Source organism: Diaphorina citri, unplaced genomic scaffold, assembly GCF_000475195.1.
Source record: "Diaphorina citri unplaced genomic scaffold, Diaci psyllid genome assembly version 1.1 scaffold1240, whole genome shotgun sequence".
Classification (NCBI taxonomy): domain Eukaryota; kingdom Metazoa; phylum Arthropoda; class Insecta; order Hemiptera; family Psyllidae; genus Diaphorina; species Diaphorina citri.
Genome location: NW_007378669.1, coordinates 56095 through 73703, shown reverse-complemented (window position 1 = coordinate 73703; position 17609 = coordinate 56095). Strand labels below are relative to the sequence as shown.

The window sequence follows — 17609 nt, the reverse complement described above, 5'->3', positions numbered from 1 at the left end:
CAAAGTCAAATCAGGGCGAAGCGTAAGGAGAGTATATTTTCCAGAAAAAGTGATGAATCACATCAGGTTTAAGAAAAATCAAAAACTATTCGGTAAACTTAACGTTCTAAAACGAACGTCCACATTAGTCTTATTGTCCTTTCACCAATATGGATAAAAAATCTATAATCTTCTTAGAAAGACTGAACGTTCTAAAACGGACGTTCACATCAAAAGTTCATTTTTTTTTCAACTTTTGAGCCAATTCTTCTGGGCCAATTTACTTGAAACTTGATACACTTGTAAATCTCAGATGGCAATAGATGTTTTGGAGTCCAGTTTGGATATTTATGTAATAAAAGCGATGCTTGGATGTTTATGTAATAAAAGCGTGTATTTTTCATTATCCGTGAAAAACGATCCTTTGAAATCTTTGTTTCCTTTTTTCCTTAAGGGCGCTCTAACACTACGGACAGAAGGTCATCCGTTTGAAATCTTTACTCTCCGGGGGCATTTAGAAGTTTGGCGAAGTATTCGGTAATGATGGTTTTCATTTTGGGAGATCGCAAGGTTTCCATTATCCCGCTCCACTTGTGTTCTACATCGGACAAGGTGTGATTTAGAAAGTGTAGCAACGCCAGGCCCTCTCTGTCGCGAAAGAAATTCGGCCCCGTCATCTCTATCTGATCGACGTACCTACGAAACACGAGAAAGGGGGGGTGCACACAGTAAGAAAGTGGTCTATGGAGCCCTAGTCAGATTTCAGATTCACTTTGACCCACCCGCCCGTACATTAATAAAATTCCAGTTTACGAGCCTAGTTAGCTGGAAGGGAAACACGCATGCCTTGTTGTCGGCCCCGTCATCTCTATCTGATCGACGTACCTACGAAACACGAGAAAGGGGGGTGCACACAGTAAGAAAGTGGTCTATGGAGCCCTAGTCAGATTTCAGATTCACTTTGACCCGCCCGCCCGTACATTAATAAAATTCCAGTTTACGAGCCTAGTCAGCTTGAAGGGAAACACGCATGCCTTGTTGCCTTATAAATTGTAAGTAACGCCAGGCCCTCTCTGTCGCGAAAGAAATTCGGCCCCGTCATCTCTATCTGATCGACGTACCTACGAAACACGAGAAAGGGGGGGTTCACACAGTAAGAAAGTGGTCTATGGAGCCCTAGTCAGATTTCAGATTCACTTTGACCCGCCCGTCCGTACATTAATAAAATTCCAGTTTACGAGCCTAGTCAGCTTGAAGGGAAACACGCATGCCTTGTTACCTTATAAATTGTAAGATCTATGTCATGGGTTAAAATCCTGCCCGGGGCGAACTTTATCCTAAACAGACTAGGTTCGTTCTCGGAACGACTGCCTTTCTATCCTGCCCTCCTTTTCTTTTTACTTTCTATTACCCTTACGTATAGGGAACCTATACAAGGTAATGAGATTGCAATCGGTCCAAATTTTTTTCTTTTGAGGCGATAAGACCTCCGTTGTTAGTGTCAAAATAAGTATTCCGGTCCTACGGAATCTGGTTAAGTGGCGGCGTAAGAATTACGCTAGACAAAGCTACTATCATGGACTGTGAATAAGCCTTCGATTACACCAAAGTCAAAACGAAACAACACGCTACATGGATTAATAAGAAACTTTCAACTACCAAATTCACTAGTCACTCTCTCACACTGCTTACTTCGGACACAGAATTTCAAAGACATTAGAGAGCCAATAGATTTGTGATTAACATATGTGGGTTACAGCAAGGTACTGCTCTTTCTCCTCATTTCAAAGCGGCTAGGAGTTAGGATTTTAGAGTATTTGTTGGAAGGAGGAGGGATTTTGTGATTGAAAAACACAGTTTTAGGCGTAAGCGTAACTGACGATCCTCCTTCTTAAGTTATTCACTTGCTTCTGAGTGTCTTGTTCTTTGAGACGAATTGGTGTTTTTTTGTGGGTTGTGGCTTTTATGGGTAAAACGGCTTTACTGCGGAATAAATTATTTTTAAAAGTCTCCAGAACACTTTAAAGTCTCGGTTCAACTAAAAAAAGTCAAATATCAATAAAAACAACAAATTATTTTTTCGAATTGCTTTGTAAAAACGATGCCTTATTCAGTTAATCCATAGGTTGAAATTCAATAGGTATGACGGTTCGGCGTTATTTCGGGGTGTACGCAGTCTCGTTGGGACAATTGAATAGCTATTTTTATCGAGTAGCGACCAGTGGCGGCACTGCCAATGTAAAAAGATTGATGATAATTGAGAATTATTAGTAAAGGACGCACTTAGTAAAATGCTGTGGTACCCATAATTCATTGATTTTGATTATTTATACCACACCACAAATCATGATTTTAGATTTTAGATCAGATTCAGCCGAGTGCTATCATCAACACAAAATTTATTTTCAGAGTGAAACGGCACACAACTTATAACTAGGAAGATATAAAAAACTTAAAAACTACTTTTTTACGCTTTACAAGCTTTACATTTTCATCAGGTGGGCAAAAAGAGCAAAAACACTAAAAACCTATCTACTAAAGTCCACAAACCCTTTGGTGGCTTTAATGCACAAAAATGTGGAGGATTTTGATAATAACTAGAGGTCATTCTTGCCTAATCTCGGTGAGTCTCAATATAAAAGCTACATGCAAAATGTTTACGCAACTTCGGGGAAGGCAGCCTCATATGGCGTCCGGGGATATATCCCAATTCCACCAAGCCAAATGATAGCACGTCGAATAGAACGAGTCAATCAGCGTCTGGGTGGCGATAATAGGCTGCGTCGTTTTCACCAGGCCTCGCTCCACATTGAACTTCAACTTCTCCGCCGAAAACGCCCGACGTCGCTCGATGTATTCCGAAGACAGCTGGTCCTTCGTGGCCGCCCACTCCTCCCATTCGTTCACCTCTCGAAAGTCATCGTCCGTGATGTGACGAATGAGCGTCATCTTGGGCATCAGCGTGAACCGATCAAACGCCTTGTGATAGGAAACGCGAGGCGAGGTGCGCACTCGTACACCGCGCATCAGCTTTCGTAAATATCCGGTCAATATCGGCTTGAACTTTGGGCTCTTGACGGAGCGCATGTACCGAGACCAGTTCGCAGCCACCTCGGCGTACGTTAGATTTAAACGATGCAACAAGGTTTGACCCATTGGGTCTTTAAAGGACTCGAGGCCGTCGACTTCAAAGTCTTTGACCAACCTGAAAGAGAAAGCAGGGGTGCCCGGTCTTTAAGCAGGAAACTGGTTCGTGCGCGGCGTATTTTGTAATTGTTAATTCGACTTGGACTTTATTTAGTTTGTTTGTGGCTTAATTATTTAGTTTTATTTTGACGCATTAATGATTACGTTACCTACGTTTGTTTGCAGGTGAGGACAATTTAAGAGGATATTGATTAGTTGATTACAAAACAAAGTCAAATCAGGGCGAAGCGTAAGGACTAAGGAGAGTATATTTTCCAGAAAAAGTAATGAATCACATCAGGTTTAAGAAAAATCAAAAACTATTCGGTAAACTTAACGTTCTAAAACGAACGTCCACATTAGTCTTATTGTCCTTTCACCAATATGGATAAAAAATCTATAATCTTCTTAGAAAGACTGAACGTTCTAAAACGGACGTTCGCATCAAAAGTTCATTTTTTTTCAACTTTTGAGCCAATTCTTCTGGGCCAATTTACTTGAAACTTGATACACTTGTAAATCTCAGATGGCAATAGATGTTTTGGAGTCCAGTTTGGATATTTATGTAATAAAAGCGATGCTTGGATGTACGAGCTCGGGCCGGACGCCTTTTTGCAGCACAAATTCGGCCACCATATCAAGGCCGCCAATTTCACGGAAGACGAATTCCGAATGAAGTTCCGCCAATGGGTGGGCGTCGGGAAGGAGCAGCCGATCGCCATGGGATTGCACCTGATGGGCCACTTTATCAGCAGTAAGGAACAGGCGGCTATTAAAACCGCCCAGGAGAACAATGCGACGGCGGTCGAGTTTGAATATTCGGAAGAGGCAACGGCCCCGTTGCATTTACCTGCAGGAAACACTGAGACCAAAGCTCCGTTGAATTTAGCTGAAGGAACAACCGAGACCAAAGCAACGCCGACTTTTTTCCGGAAACTTGTATTTTAATCTTTCGACAAAAGCCATTCAGAATCAGAATGAACCCTTGAAGAAACACCTTGAAAATTGTGCTAAACCTATTGAAGACATTGTCAGGCAACTTAAAGTTGATTCAGCTCCAGGCTATGATGGAATGAGCCTGGAAATCCTTAAAAACTACCTACTACGTACATACTCTTAATTATTTTTAAAAGTCTCCAGAACACTTTAAAGTCTCGGTTCAACTAAAAAAAGTCAAATATCAATAAAAACAACAAATTATTTTTTTCGAATTGCTTTGGAAAAACGATGCCTTATTCAGTTAATCCATAGGTTGAAATTCAATAGGTATGACGGTTCGGCGTTATTTCGGGGTGTACTCTGTCTCGTTGGGACAATTGAATAGCTATTTTTATCGAGTAGTGACCAGTGGCGGCACTGCCAATGTAAAAAGATTGATGATAATTGATAATTAGGTATTAGTAAAGAAGGCACTTGGTAAAATGCTGTGGTACCCATAATTCATTGATTTTGATTATTTATACCACACCACAAATCATGATTTTAGATTTTACATCAGATTCACGATTCTTATAACCAAACTCTTCTCTCTCCTCTCTGTCCCCCAAAGTATGATCAAAGCCATGGAATCCCTCGGACCGAAAGCCCTTCTCGACCCCAACTTGACTTACCTAATGGACCGCTTTCATCAAGTGGGCATCACATACGACATGCTAGTCGAAAACTGGAACGACTTTCTCATCATCTTCAAGGAGAAGGGAGGCTTTACTTTCCTGAAGATGATGGATACGTATAAGAAGGATGAGGACGCGGTGACGTTTCCACCGGGTAAAGTGACGCTGGAAGACGTGCATTGATGTTGAAGGCCGTGTGATGACCTTGAAGGACTTACAATGACCTTGAAGGACGTGAAATTGCCTTGAAGGACGAACAATAAACTTGAATAACTCATTTCAAAGCGGCTAGGAGTTAGGATTTTAGAGTATTTGTTGGAAGGAGGAGGGATTTTGTGATTGAAAAACACAGTTTTAGGCGTGAGCGTAACTGACGATCCTCCTTCTAAATTTATTCACTTGCTTCTGAGTGTCTTGTTCTTTGAGACGAATTGGTTTTTTGTGGGTTGTGGCTTTTATGGGTAAAACGGCTTTACTGCGGAATGTTAAGAATCAGTTGTAAAAATAATCATTCTGATATTTTTATTATTCATTAAGATCCACGAATTTTTCAAGTTTTTCAAATGACATCATTTACCCTATCCTTGTAGTGAAAACATAAAATGATCGAAAAGGTGCTGTCAATTGCCATCAAATCTATTTTTTTTTCTTTTCTTTTTTTTCAAATATAGCAAAAGGTGCTCTCGGTGCAACTGGGCGCTGATATATTGGTACAGGAGAACGACCAGTGTGAGGTTGCACAGAGTGTGTTTTAGTATGGCGCTCATGGTCGTTTATCCAGGAGAGGCGGATTCCAAATTTGGTCTAAAAGGGAAATAAAATGTATGTTATAGGAAAAGTATGTTATACCTATGTAGGGTGCGATAGTCCTACATACTGGACTCCGCACACAGGCATTTCGTTAGAAAACTTCCCCATTTCAATGTATGTAATGTAAAATGTAGGCTAGACACTAGACATATTTTTAAATCTCAAACCGAAAAAAGAAAAGACTTGATAGAGGGAACTGTAACAACGGAGGTCTCTTCATCCCAAAATCGAAGAGAAGGACAGGATAGGAGAAAGTCAGCCGTTCCGAGAACGAACCTTATCTGTTTAGGATGAAGTTCTCCCCGGTCGGGAATCGAACTCGCAACCTATCACTTACAAGGTAGGCACGCTACCTTCCAAGCTAACTAGGCTATTTTCAGTAACGATTCAAAATAAATTACCTGCGCCTTCTTACCTCTAGATTTTTGGTTTACGAGTACTTCTTTGATACTTTGAAAGTACCCGAGAACTTCGAGCAATAAAGTTGCACATCTCGATTGGGCCAAACTTCTCGTGAATCAGGTAGGTTTCTAAACTTTCTATTCAAAGTAAAATTAGATCTGGTGAGCCGCGATCACTTGCACTTGGGAGTTTTAGGTGAGCCAAACAAAATAATAGAAAGTAAAAAGCTAACAACCTCAATGTACTGCGGTAACGAAATCAATACACAACAGGCTCTTGTACTGTGGGAACAAAACTTTTGAAGACACACCAGTCACTCACAGGACGGCTCAGTACACTGACCATCTCTGGTTTTGTTCATTGTTCATGTTTACCGATGAACAATTCCGGTGTCAATTGTTCAGTAGACTTATCAGCAAGGTCGATCAAATGGCTAAGAGTATGGATGGAAAGTGAGTTCCATTTAAAGGAGAAAATATCAGAAATTGAAAAGGAAATTGCCCGAACTCAGAAGAACAAAGGTAAGTTTGAGTGAAAGGCGATTCAAAATACTGGTACACTTTCGCTAACATCATCACTGAGGAGAGGACTATATTACACTTGAGCAAATATTTGTTTGGGCAAACACTAGCAAACACAGTGAGCAAATATTTGCCAAATATTTTTTAGGTTATTACTTATTACACTATTTTCTATACCTTTCCAAACAAATTTGAGCAAATATTTGCTCACTGAGCAAACAGTGTAATCCTAGAAACTGAGTAGATGACTACAGATTTTGAACTTCAAGTGGAAAGAAATCGGTTTATCCAATATTTCATTCTTTGAAATAGAAGTTCTTTCTGCTGTTTTATTCCTAGCAAACCAAAAATGCATCCCTTGAATTTCCTGTATCTAAAAGCAACTTGGTAGGTAAATAATTGAAATGATAAATCAAAATTCCTATTCAATCCCAATGTTGGTAATTATTGAGAATCCACAACAATGAAAAAGAAAGCTCCTTTTTGTGTTCAACCTAACCCCATAATTGGTCACTGCTCAAATTGTTTTTAGTCAACCTAGTTAGCTTGGAGGCTAGTGTGTCTGCCTTGTAAGCACTAAGTTTTGTTCTTGGAATGGCTGGCTTTCTCCTATCCTGTCTTCCTTCTCTCTTTACTTTTGCAATGATAACACCTTAGCAGTCACAAAGCCCTTTATTTTGAAATAGAAGTTCTTTCTGCTGTTTTATTCCTAGCAAACCAAAAATGCATCCCTTGAATTTCCTGTATCTAAAAGCAACTTGGTAAATAATTGAAATAATAAATCGAAATTCCTATTCAATCCCAATGTTGGTAATTATTGAGAATCCACAACAATGAAAAAGAAAGCTTTTTGTGTTCAACCTAACCCCACAATTGGTCACTGCTCAAATTGTTTTTAGTCAACCTAGTTAGCTTGGAGGCTAGTGTGTCTGCCTTGTAAGCACTAAGGTTTGTTCTTGGAATGGCTGGCTTTCTCCTATCCTGTCTCTCTTTACTTTTGCAATGATAAGACCTTAGCAGTCATAAAGCCCTTTATTTTTTTCCCTTATTTTCAGCCACTGAATATCATTTGGGTGTCCTGAAAGCCAAACTAGCCAAGTATCGTCAACAGTTATTGGAACCTCCAAAGAAATCAGAAAAAGGAGAAGGATTTGATGTGTTGAAGTCAGGAGATGCAAGAGTAGCCTTGATAGGATTTCCTTCTGTAGGAAAGGTAAGTCAAATTCTATGGATTCATTTATCAATCAACTGCAATAGAATAGGATATCTTATATTATAAAATCAAGATCCATTCACTCATTCACATTTCACACACTGATTGCTCTATCTCTAGAACCACAACACCTAGAAAGTTGAAATTTGGTAGGAATATTCCATGTCTAGGTGTGCAATAAGAAAGGATTTTGCAAAAATCTAAACCTAATCTTATATTATAAAATCAAGATCCATTCACTCATTCACATTTCACACACTGATTGCTCTATCTCTAGAACCACAACACCTAGAAAGCTGAAATTTGGTAGGACTATTCCTTTTATGGTCTAGGTGTGCCATAAGAAAGGATTTTGCAAAAATCTAAACCGATCTTGAGATATGATCAATTTTTGATTGCTAAAATCTCCATAAGAAATACACAGAGTGCAGAGACTGCGGGACAGAAATGTTCTGCTCTCAACCAACATTTTGAGTTTTGTTTATGTTTTTAGTTTGATAACTATGCAGCTAATAGGGAGCGCGCATTTTTATTATTTTCTACAAGTTTGGCCATGCCTTGGGATGAACTAGCGTATGATCAATTTTTGATTGCTAAAATCTCCATAAGAAATACACAGAGTGCAGAGACCATGCAGAGACTGCGGGAGAGAAATGTTCTGCCCTCAACCAACATTTTGAGTTTCGTTTATGTTTTTAGTTTGATAACTATGCAGCTAATAGGGAGCGCGCATTTTTTATTATTTTCTACAAGTTTGGCCATGCCTTGGGATGAACTAGCGGGACTCCGGAGCAAAGCAACACGAGTATGTGAAAGAGCAAAATCAGCTAAATGACACCGAAGGAGGAGGAATGGATGATATCATAGCAGAAATGATGAGAGCTGTGAGAAATTCGACAAGGGCGCCATCTGGAGGAAATCACGAGCAAATGACAGTGCACTCTGGAGGAATGAACGAGCAAATGACAACGCCCTCTGGAGGAATGAACGAACAAATGACAGTGCTCTCTGGAGGAATGAACAAGCAAATGACAGTGCACTCTGGACGAATGAACGAGCAAATGATAGCGCACTCTGGAGGAATGAACGAGCAAATGACAGTGCACTCTGGAGGAATGAACGAGCAAATGACAGTGCCCTCTGGAAGAATGAACGAGCAAATGACAGCGCACTCTGGAGAAATGAACCTCGAAGAGAGAAGGAAGACAGGATAGGAGAAAGCCAGCCGTTCCGAGAACGAACATTATCCCATGAGGATAAAATCCGCCCTGGGCGGAAATCGAACCCGCGGCCTAGCGCTTACAAGGCAGACGCACTACCAACTAAGCTATGAAGAGAGAAGGAGGACAAAATTATCCAAGTAAGTACCTTATTGCCTTAGAAAGATAAAATACCTCATCATCTCTCAAAAATAATAATAATAAATAATAAAATAAATAAAAATAAATAAATTTCACCTGGGCTAAAATTGAATTACTGGTCTTGTGCTTACAATTTACAATAATCATGAAAACTTGGACAGGGAAAAAGTTTTGTTGTTTATTCAACTACCTCATTGTTTGACAGGTAGAGGTCGTCAAGTGATAGCTGTTGCCAGGACGGCAGATCTGGTGCTCATGATGTTAGACGCTACAAAGCAAGATGTTCAGCGGGGCCTTCTTGAAAAAGAGTTGGAATCAGTAGGCATCCGGCTCAACAAGAAAAAACCCAATATTTATTTCAAGGTAAAAAAATGAAGATTTTTGGGTGATGGGGGGGGGGGGGTTAATAATCTAAAAGAAAAGGAGGACACAATGTAAGAAAGCAAACTGTTCCGAGAACGAACCTCACCTGTTTAGGGAATCGCACTCGTGACCTATTGCTTACAAGACAGACATGTGCATCCTCCAAGCTTACGAAAATCTATTGGTCATCGTCAGTCGCGCTTACTTGGGTGATGTTTCAAAGTCATAGAGCAGGAAAAATGAGGACCAACGGAATTTTTCTTTTTCTTCTATGACTTCTAGATCCCGCAAAAAAGCGATTTAAAAAATACAGGTAGGTAAATCGTGAACTCTGACGTCACGGCATATGCATATACTCCTGTACACGATGACGTCACATCAAATGTCCCGAGCAAAGCTCCCTCGCAAGCAGCACATTAATGTGTTTGTGCGCATACGTTTCTGCGCATTTCTTTCTGCTCCTCCGCAAGTGTGCTTGCATACTGACGCTACCAGCGGACGAAAAAGACAACTGCCTGAAGTCTGACGTCACACATCTTTGAACTCTTTCATTAGAAAGGAAAATAAAAATTGAATTTTCGACCTTTCACAGTTATTTTTTCGGAGTTTTGACCTCAGATTTGGATTTTTCACAACTTTTTACATAGGAATGGACCATTTATTAATAATTTTTACCCATTTGCAACTGCTCCATTAATAAGAGATTCTCTCTAGCAAATGGTCTACCTATGGATTTGTTCCCAACACTTTCACAGTTATTTTTTCGGAGTTTTGACCTCAGATTTGGATTTTTCACAACTTTTTACATAGGAATGGACCATTTATTAATAATTTGTACCCATTTGCAACTGCTCCATTAATAAGAGATTCTCTCTAGCAAATGGTCTACCTATGGATTTGTTCCCAATGGAGGAGTTGCAAATGGGTAAAAATTATAAATAAATGGTTGATTTCTATGTAAAAAGTTGGGAAAAATCCAAATCTGAGGTCAAAACTACGAAAAAACAATTGTAAAAGGTCGAAAATTCGTCCGGTGTCAATTGTTCAGTAGACTTATCAGCAAGGTCGATCAAATGGCTAAGAGTATGGATGGAAAGTGAGTTCCATTTAAAGAAGCTATGTAAAAAGTTGGGAAAAATCCAAATCTGAGGTCAAAACTACGAAAAAACAACTGTAAAAGGTCGAAAATTCAATTTTTATAATGGAAAAGTTCAAAGATTTGTGACGTCAGACTTAATGCAGTTGCTATTTTTATCCGCTAGGTAGCGCCACTATGCAAGCACGCTAGCGGAGGAGCAGAAAGAACTGCGCAGAAACGTATGCGCACAAACACATTAATGCGTTGCCTGCAAGGGAGCTTTGCTCGGGACATTTGATGTGACGTCATCGCCTACGGGAGCGTATGCCGTGACGTCAAAGTTTACGATTTACCGGTATTTTTTAAATCGATTTATCTCGGGATCTAGAAGTCGTAGAAGAAAAAGAAAAATTCCGTTGATCCTCATTTTTCCTGCTCTATGACTTTGAAACATCACCCAAGTAAGCGCAACTGTTCTATTGCCCATCTTACGGTGCTAATACATATTCTAATTCTATGTACATTTTACACTTATTGCAGCAAAAGAAAGCAGGAGGTATTGCTTTCAACTCAACGTGTCCCCTAACTCAAGTCAATGAGAAACTGGTACAGCTCATTCTACACGAATACAAGATCTTCAATGCAGAGGTTTGTAAAGAAAAGAAAAAAAAAGTACACTAACATTTTACACTTATTGCAGCAAAAGAAAGCAGGAGGTATTGCTTTCAACTCAACGTGTCCCCTAACTCAAGTCAATGAGAAACTGGTGCAGCTCATTCTACACGAATACAAGATCTTCAATGCAGAGGTTTGTAAAGATAAAAAAAAGTACACTACATAAATGTGCCTTTCAAGTTTGACATATCAGCCTCGCTGGAGGGCCTTTGAGAGAGGGAACTGTAACATTGGAGGTCTTATCGTCCCGAAATTGAATAGAAAAGGACCAGATGGAAGCCAGCCGTTCCGACAACGAACCTGATCCGTTCAGGATAAAATCCGCCCGCGCTTACGAGGCAGACACTCTACCTTCCAAGCTGACTTTAAAAAATGTAAGGTGTATTGAAAAATATGTCTTTTTTTTTAACAAAATTTTCAACTTGGATTTTTTTTATTATTTCCAGGTCCTGTTTCGGGAAGACTGTAATGCGGACGAACTTATCGACGTTATCAACGCTAATCGTGTCTACTTGCCTTGCATATATGCCTATAACAAAATAGATCAGATCTCCATTGAAGAAGTGGACAGGATTGCCCGACAACCCAATAGTGTGGTTGTAAGGTAAGGAAATATTGTGGTTGTATGATAACAGTGTGGTTGTGAGGTAAGGAAACATTGTGGTTGTAAAACGCTAATCGCGTCTACTTGCCTTGCATATACGCTTATAACAAGATAGATCAGATCTCTTTTGAAGAAGTGGACAGCATTGCCCGACAACCCAACAGAGTGGTTGTGAGGTAAGGAAATATTGTGGTTGTATGATAACAGTGTGGTTGTGAGGTAAGGAAACATTGTGGTTGTAAAACGCTAATCGCGTCTACTTGCCTTGCATATACGCCTGTAACAAGATAGATCAGATCTCTTTTGAAGAAGTGGACAGCATTGCCCGACAACCCAACAGAGTGGTTGTGAGGTAAGGAAATATTGTGGTTGTATGATAACAGTGTGGTTGTGAGGTAATGAAACACTGTGATTGTAATATAATCTTGACCACGTCGATACGTATAAGCTGAACCCATTCTTTAGAGCTACCCCTACACCTAAACCTCTGACAGGGTGTCCACCAGACTGGAAAACCGGGAATTGTCAGGGAATTTCACGGAGACTGGAAAAGTCAGGGAATTGTCAGGGAATTTCTCAAAAAAATTGACAAAAATCCAAAAAAGTCAGGGAATTTTTCAAAGCCTAAAAAAAAGAATTTTCGGTCCATAAAAAATTTTGCAACCTTGAAGGGGCAACTCATATTTTATCGAAAAAATTTCGCCTGTGGCGCTGTAATTATAGAAATGTATTAGGGGAAATTTTCAAAGCCTAAAAAATGGAAAAAGAATTTTTGGTCAGTAAAAAAAGTATGCAACCTTGAAGGGGTGAACGAGCAAATGACAGTGCACTCTGGAGGAATGAACGAGCAAATGACAACGCACTCTGGAGGAATGAACGAGCAAATGACAACGCCCCCTGGAGGAATGAACGAACAAATGACAGTATTCTCTGGAGGAATGAACAAGCAAATGACAATGCCCTCTGGAGGAAGGAACGAACAAATGACAGTGCTCTCTGGAGGAATGAACAAGCAAATGACAGTGCACGCTGGAGGAATGAACGAACAAATAACAGTGCTCTCTAGAGGAATGAACGAGCAAATGACAGCGCACTCTGGAGGAATGAACGAGCAAATGACAGTGCCCTCTGGAGGAATGAACGAGCAAATGACGAGGTCAAAGTTCTTCTTTTGAGCTGTGCGAAGAACCACAGTATGATGTAGGTGTTGTATGAAAATTGAAAATAATAGAACTTTTGCTAGTTGATATTTATGTCGATTTAAGTTTTTTTTTACGATTTTTTTTTTTACATTAAATATAAGAAGTTTTGCATTGGTCTATTCTTCATACATCTTAAGTAGTCGATAGCTTCTACCATTTGATTTTTTCGATAACTCCAACATAAGAACCAAATTATTTTTTTTTGTTTTTATTTTTTTTTTTTTTTTTTTTTTTTTTTACGATTTTTTTTTACATTAAATACCTATACTAATAAGTTTTGCATTGGTCTATTCTTCATACATCTTAAGTAGTCGATAGCTACTACCATTTATTTTGATTTTTTCGATAACTCCAACATAAGAACGTAGCTAGTAGCTACAAGTCTACAGTTTTCTTGGTAGGTCACCGATTTCATGAAGATCGGCCAAAGAAAGTTTCAAAAATAATAGAAAGTAAAAAAAAATGGCCTCACTTTGAAGTGTTTTATGTAGTCTCCACTCCACGTTAACCTCAAAGTTTAAATCAGGTTGGCACACTTGATTTCTCTCTCCTCAAATGGCAGCACTGATGATAAAGCGAACGAAAATTTGAAAAATCCAGAACTTTATCGAGATTTTTGAGGTTAGAATTTGTTAGATATTTTCTTTGGAAGAACGAATGATTTTTTTTTTCCTGGACTGAAAGATTTTCTCTCCGTTTTTGTTTCTCTCTCCTCAAATGGCAGCACTGATGATAAAGCGAACGAAAATTTGAAAAATCCAGAACTTTATCGAGATTTTTGAGGTTAGAAATTTTCAAAGGAATGAATTTTTTTTTCCTGGACTGAAAGATTTTCTCTCCGTTTTTCGGTGTCTAGTCCTGGAAGAAACTCGCAACAATGGGTATCCTCGAGAAAATTTCAGAAATCGAAAAGGAAATTGCCCGAACTCAGAAGAACAAAGGTAAGTTTGAGTGAAAGGCGATTCAAAATACTGGTACACTTTTGCTAACATCATCACTTCACGCTCAGAAGTCTGTCAGACCGCGGTCTCAAAGATTCGGGTCTGTCAGACCGCGGTCTCACAGACTCGGGTCTGTCAGACCTTCAGAACTTGTGTGTCGGAAAAAGCTTCCAGACTACGTTTCTCAGACGGTCTGAAGACTGAAGTCGGAAGCTTTTTCCGCCACACTCGTTCCGACAATCTGACGGTCCAGTCTGTCATACAGTCGGCAGACATAACAAAGGAAATTTTAGTTGGCCAGCATAACACAAAGGGAAATCACCTTTTTTCCGCCCCGGGCGGGAATCGGACCCGCGGCCTAGCGCTTACAAGGCAGACGCGCTACCAACTAAGCTAACTAGGCTGGCTTAGGTAAATATGTTAGAATAGAATACTAGGCAAGTTCGTAGAATCGTAACCCATCTTTTGGGGCTGTTTTTTCCTACACCTAACAATTAAAAAATTTGGTGAGCTTTCAAGAATACTCAGCTTGTTATCATCAGACCAAAAATCGCTCGTAAACACCTCTCTCGCGGATTTTGTTCGGATGATAGGAATCTGAGTGTTCTCGAAAGCTCACCAAAGTTAAAGTTTTAATTTCTTGTTGAATGTCGACATAATTTCTCTTTAATTTCAATATCGTAGTGATTCTAATTAATAATATGATAACAATTCCTATTTTAATTTAATAATTAAAAAAATGATTTCTTGAATGTCGACATAATTTCTCTTTAATTTCAATATCGTAGTGATTCTAATTAATAATATGATAACAATTCCTATTTTAATTTAATAATAATAAAATGATTTCCCTCTCCAAAGGTGAAACACGGCGGTGCCACGCGGGATTTCTCAAAGAACGTGTTCATCGGAGCCAAACCCAAAGTGCCCATGCAAACCAACTATTACGACTGTGGGAATCTGAGTGTTCTCGAAAGCTCACCAAAGTTAAAGTTTTAATTTCTTGTTGAATGTCGACATAATTTCTCTTTAATTTTAATATCGTAGTGATTCTAATTATAATATGATAACAATTCCTATTTTAATTTAATAATTAAAAAAATGATTTCTCTCTCCAAAGGTGAAACACGGCGGTGCGACGCGGGATTTCTCAAAGAACGTGTTCATCGGAGCCAAACCCAAAGTGCCCATGCAAACCAACTACTATGACTGTGGCCTCTATCTACTGCACTATGCAGAGAGGTTCTTCCTGGACCCTCTGACAGACTAATAAAATCCGCCCCGGGCGGGAATCGAACCCGCGGCCTAGCGCTTACAAGGCAGACGCGCTACCAACTAAGCTAACTAGGCTGGCGGAGATCACCTTTAAATTGCCTGCCTCGGTGGTGTAATGGTCAAGACGCTCGCCTGGTAAACAGGAGGGTGTGGGTTCAATCCCAACCGAGGTATGGAATTTGATCCTCAATATAATTTGAGAATCTGACCACAATAATAGTGCTAGCCTACTGCTGGAGTAAAGGGACTTTTCAGTCCTATACGAGCAGTATAAATAGGCACTATTATTATAAATCCGCCCGCGCTTACGAGGCAGACACTCTACCTTCCAAGCTGACTTTAAAAAATGTAAGGTGTATTGAAAAATATGTCTTTTTTTAAACAAATTTTTCTACTTGGATTTTTTTATTATTTCCAGGTTCTGTTTCGTGAAGACTGTAATGCGGACGAACTTATCGATGTTATCAACGCAAATCGTGTCTACTTGCCTTGCATATATGCCTATAACAAAATAGATCAGATCTCCATTGAAGAAGTGGACAGGATTGCCCGACAACCCAACAGTGTGGTTGTGAGGTAAGGAAACAAATCAAATCATAAATTATTTGTAGTGAAGCACTAGCTTCTTCACAACTTTGTGGATATTACAGTATTACTCTAGTCTTTCATTGACTCAATTTTTCATTTACTTACTTACATTTACTTTCAAGTCTTTCATTTACTCAATCATATTTATCATCGCTCGTTTCTTTGACTTGTAATGCCGCCACTGATCGCTACTCGATTAAAGTACCTACTCAATTGTCCTCACGAGGCTGAGTGCACCCCGAACTCCAAGCACATGGCCAGAAAAACTTCGAACCCAGCACCTGCGGTGTGAAAGCCGAATGTGATAGTCCCTCTGCTACAGAGGTTGCTCGCTAATAAAAATTCCTTTTACTCTCGGTTTCAGCTGTAACATGAAACTGAACTTGGACTATCTACTCGACATCATCTGGCTGTACTTGTCTCTCATCCGAGTCTACACGAAGAAGCCCGGAGCGCCTCCGGACTTTGACGATGGCCTTATCCTGAGGAAGGGCGTAACTGTGGAACACGTGTGTCATGCCATTCATCGAACCCTAGCGTCCAACTTTAAATATGCCTTAGTCTGGGTAAGTCCGAATCTGTGAAGCAACCTCCGTGGCTGAGTGGATAAACTAGGCTTACACACCAGAGGTCCTGGGTTCGATTCTCAGCAGAGTCAAAGTATTTTTGGGTTTCTGCATGGAATAATATGGGGTGCATCAACTTCGTGAGAACTATTAACTAGAAAAAAGAAAAAAAAATATTAAAGGAGGCTCTTAATAAAGCTGTGATATCTGAAAATCTTGTGAAAAGGTTTGATAGAGGGAAATCTATAGTAATAAAATTCCTAACCCAAAACATCCTCGCCTTTTCCCATGTTCAGACAGGATTTTTCCTATCAATCCAATAAGAAGGTCCAGGATAAATTAGTGTTTTTTTTTTCCTCACTTTGGTACCTACATAATAAAAGAGTTGAGTTTTTTCCCCAATTTTAAAAGGTTAAAAACTTTTCACTTCTCTGATTCCAGGGTACGAGTACGAAGTATTCTCCCCAGCGAGTAGGTCTAGCTCATGTGATGGCCGATGAAGATGTGATTCAAATTGTCAAGAAATAGGACCTCTCTTATTCCTGTGGTGCAAGTGATTAAGCAGTGAGGCCCCGACTCCATTCAAGGGTTGAAAGAATGAGTCCCAGCACCATTCATATGGTTTACCAATGGGACCATTAAAATGGTTAAATCTGTCCTATGTGCACTTTGTATAGGGGTGTAGTTATTTCAATGGTAACACACTTCATTTTCCTTTCACGAAACTTAGGGAAACGGAACCAATGGTGTACCATTTTGGATTTCAAATAGTTTAGTACAGGCACTACAGGCGCCATTTCAGTTTCCAAAAGGGAACTGGGTCCCGAAAAGAAAATACACCTTTGCTACCATACAGTAAGTCACACCTCCGTGGCTGAGTGGATAAACTAGGCTTACACACCAGAGGAGCTGGGTTCGATTCTCAGCAGAGTCAAAGTATTTTTGGGTCTCTGCATGGAATAATATGGGGTGCATCAACTTCGTGAGGACTATTAAGCAGAAAAAAGAAAAAAATATTAAAGGAGGCTCTTAGTAATGCTGTGATATCTGAAAATCTTGTGAAAAGGTTTGATAGAGGGAAATCTATAGTCATAAAATTCCTAACCCAAAACTTCCTCGCCTTTTCCTATGTTCAGACAGGATTTTTCCTATTGATCCAATAAGAAGGTCCAGGATAAATTAGTGTTTTTTTTTTTGTTTTTTTTTTTTTTTTTTTTTTTTTTTTTTTTTTC

The 17609-nt window shown here is 39.5% G+C and overlaps 2 protein-coding genes across 3 annotated transcripts in view; both read left to right on the top strand.

Annotated features, from left to right (window-relative positions):
- The window catches only part of LOC103514880, a 6479-nt gene extending 1433 nt beyond the window's left edge, over window positions 1-5046 (top strand). For both annotated transcript variants that reach the window (XM_026827734.1, XM_008479797.2), the window contains exon 3: window positions 4715-5046. In XM_026827734.1, coding sequence (XP_026683535.1) covers window positions 4715-4961 — 247 coding nt within the window. In that variant the 3' untranslated portion in view covers window positions 4962-5046. The remainder of the gene's footprint in view (window positions 1-4714) is intronic.
- LOC103514887 overlaps window positions 1-17202 on the top strand; it is a 24117-nt gene extending 6915 nt beyond the window's left edge. The window contains exons 2-13 of the mRNA XM_026827729.1: window positions 7567-7761; window positions 8517-8892; window positions 9295-9448; window positions 11067-11174; window positions 11648-11800; window positions 12621-12961; window positions 13864-13948; window positions 14810-14914; window positions 15069-15182; window positions 15642-15799; window positions 16176-16377; window positions 16819-17202. Coding sequence (XP_026683530.1) covers window positions 7567-7761; window positions 8517-8892; window positions 9295-9448; window positions 11067-11174; window positions 11648-11800; window positions 12621-12961; window positions 13864-13948; window positions 14810-14914; window positions 15069-15182; window positions 15642-15799; window positions 16176-16377; window positions 16819-16905 — 2078 coding nt within the window. The 3' untranslated portion in view covers window positions 16906-17202. The remainder of the gene's footprint in view (window positions 1-7566; window positions 7762-8516; window positions 8893-9294; window positions 9449-11066; window positions 11175-11647; window positions 11801-12620; window positions 12962-13863; window positions 13949-14809; window positions 14915-15068; window positions 15183-15641; window positions 15800-16175; window positions 16378-16818) is intronic.
- The last annotated feature ends 407 nt before the right edge of the window (window positions 17203-17609 follow it).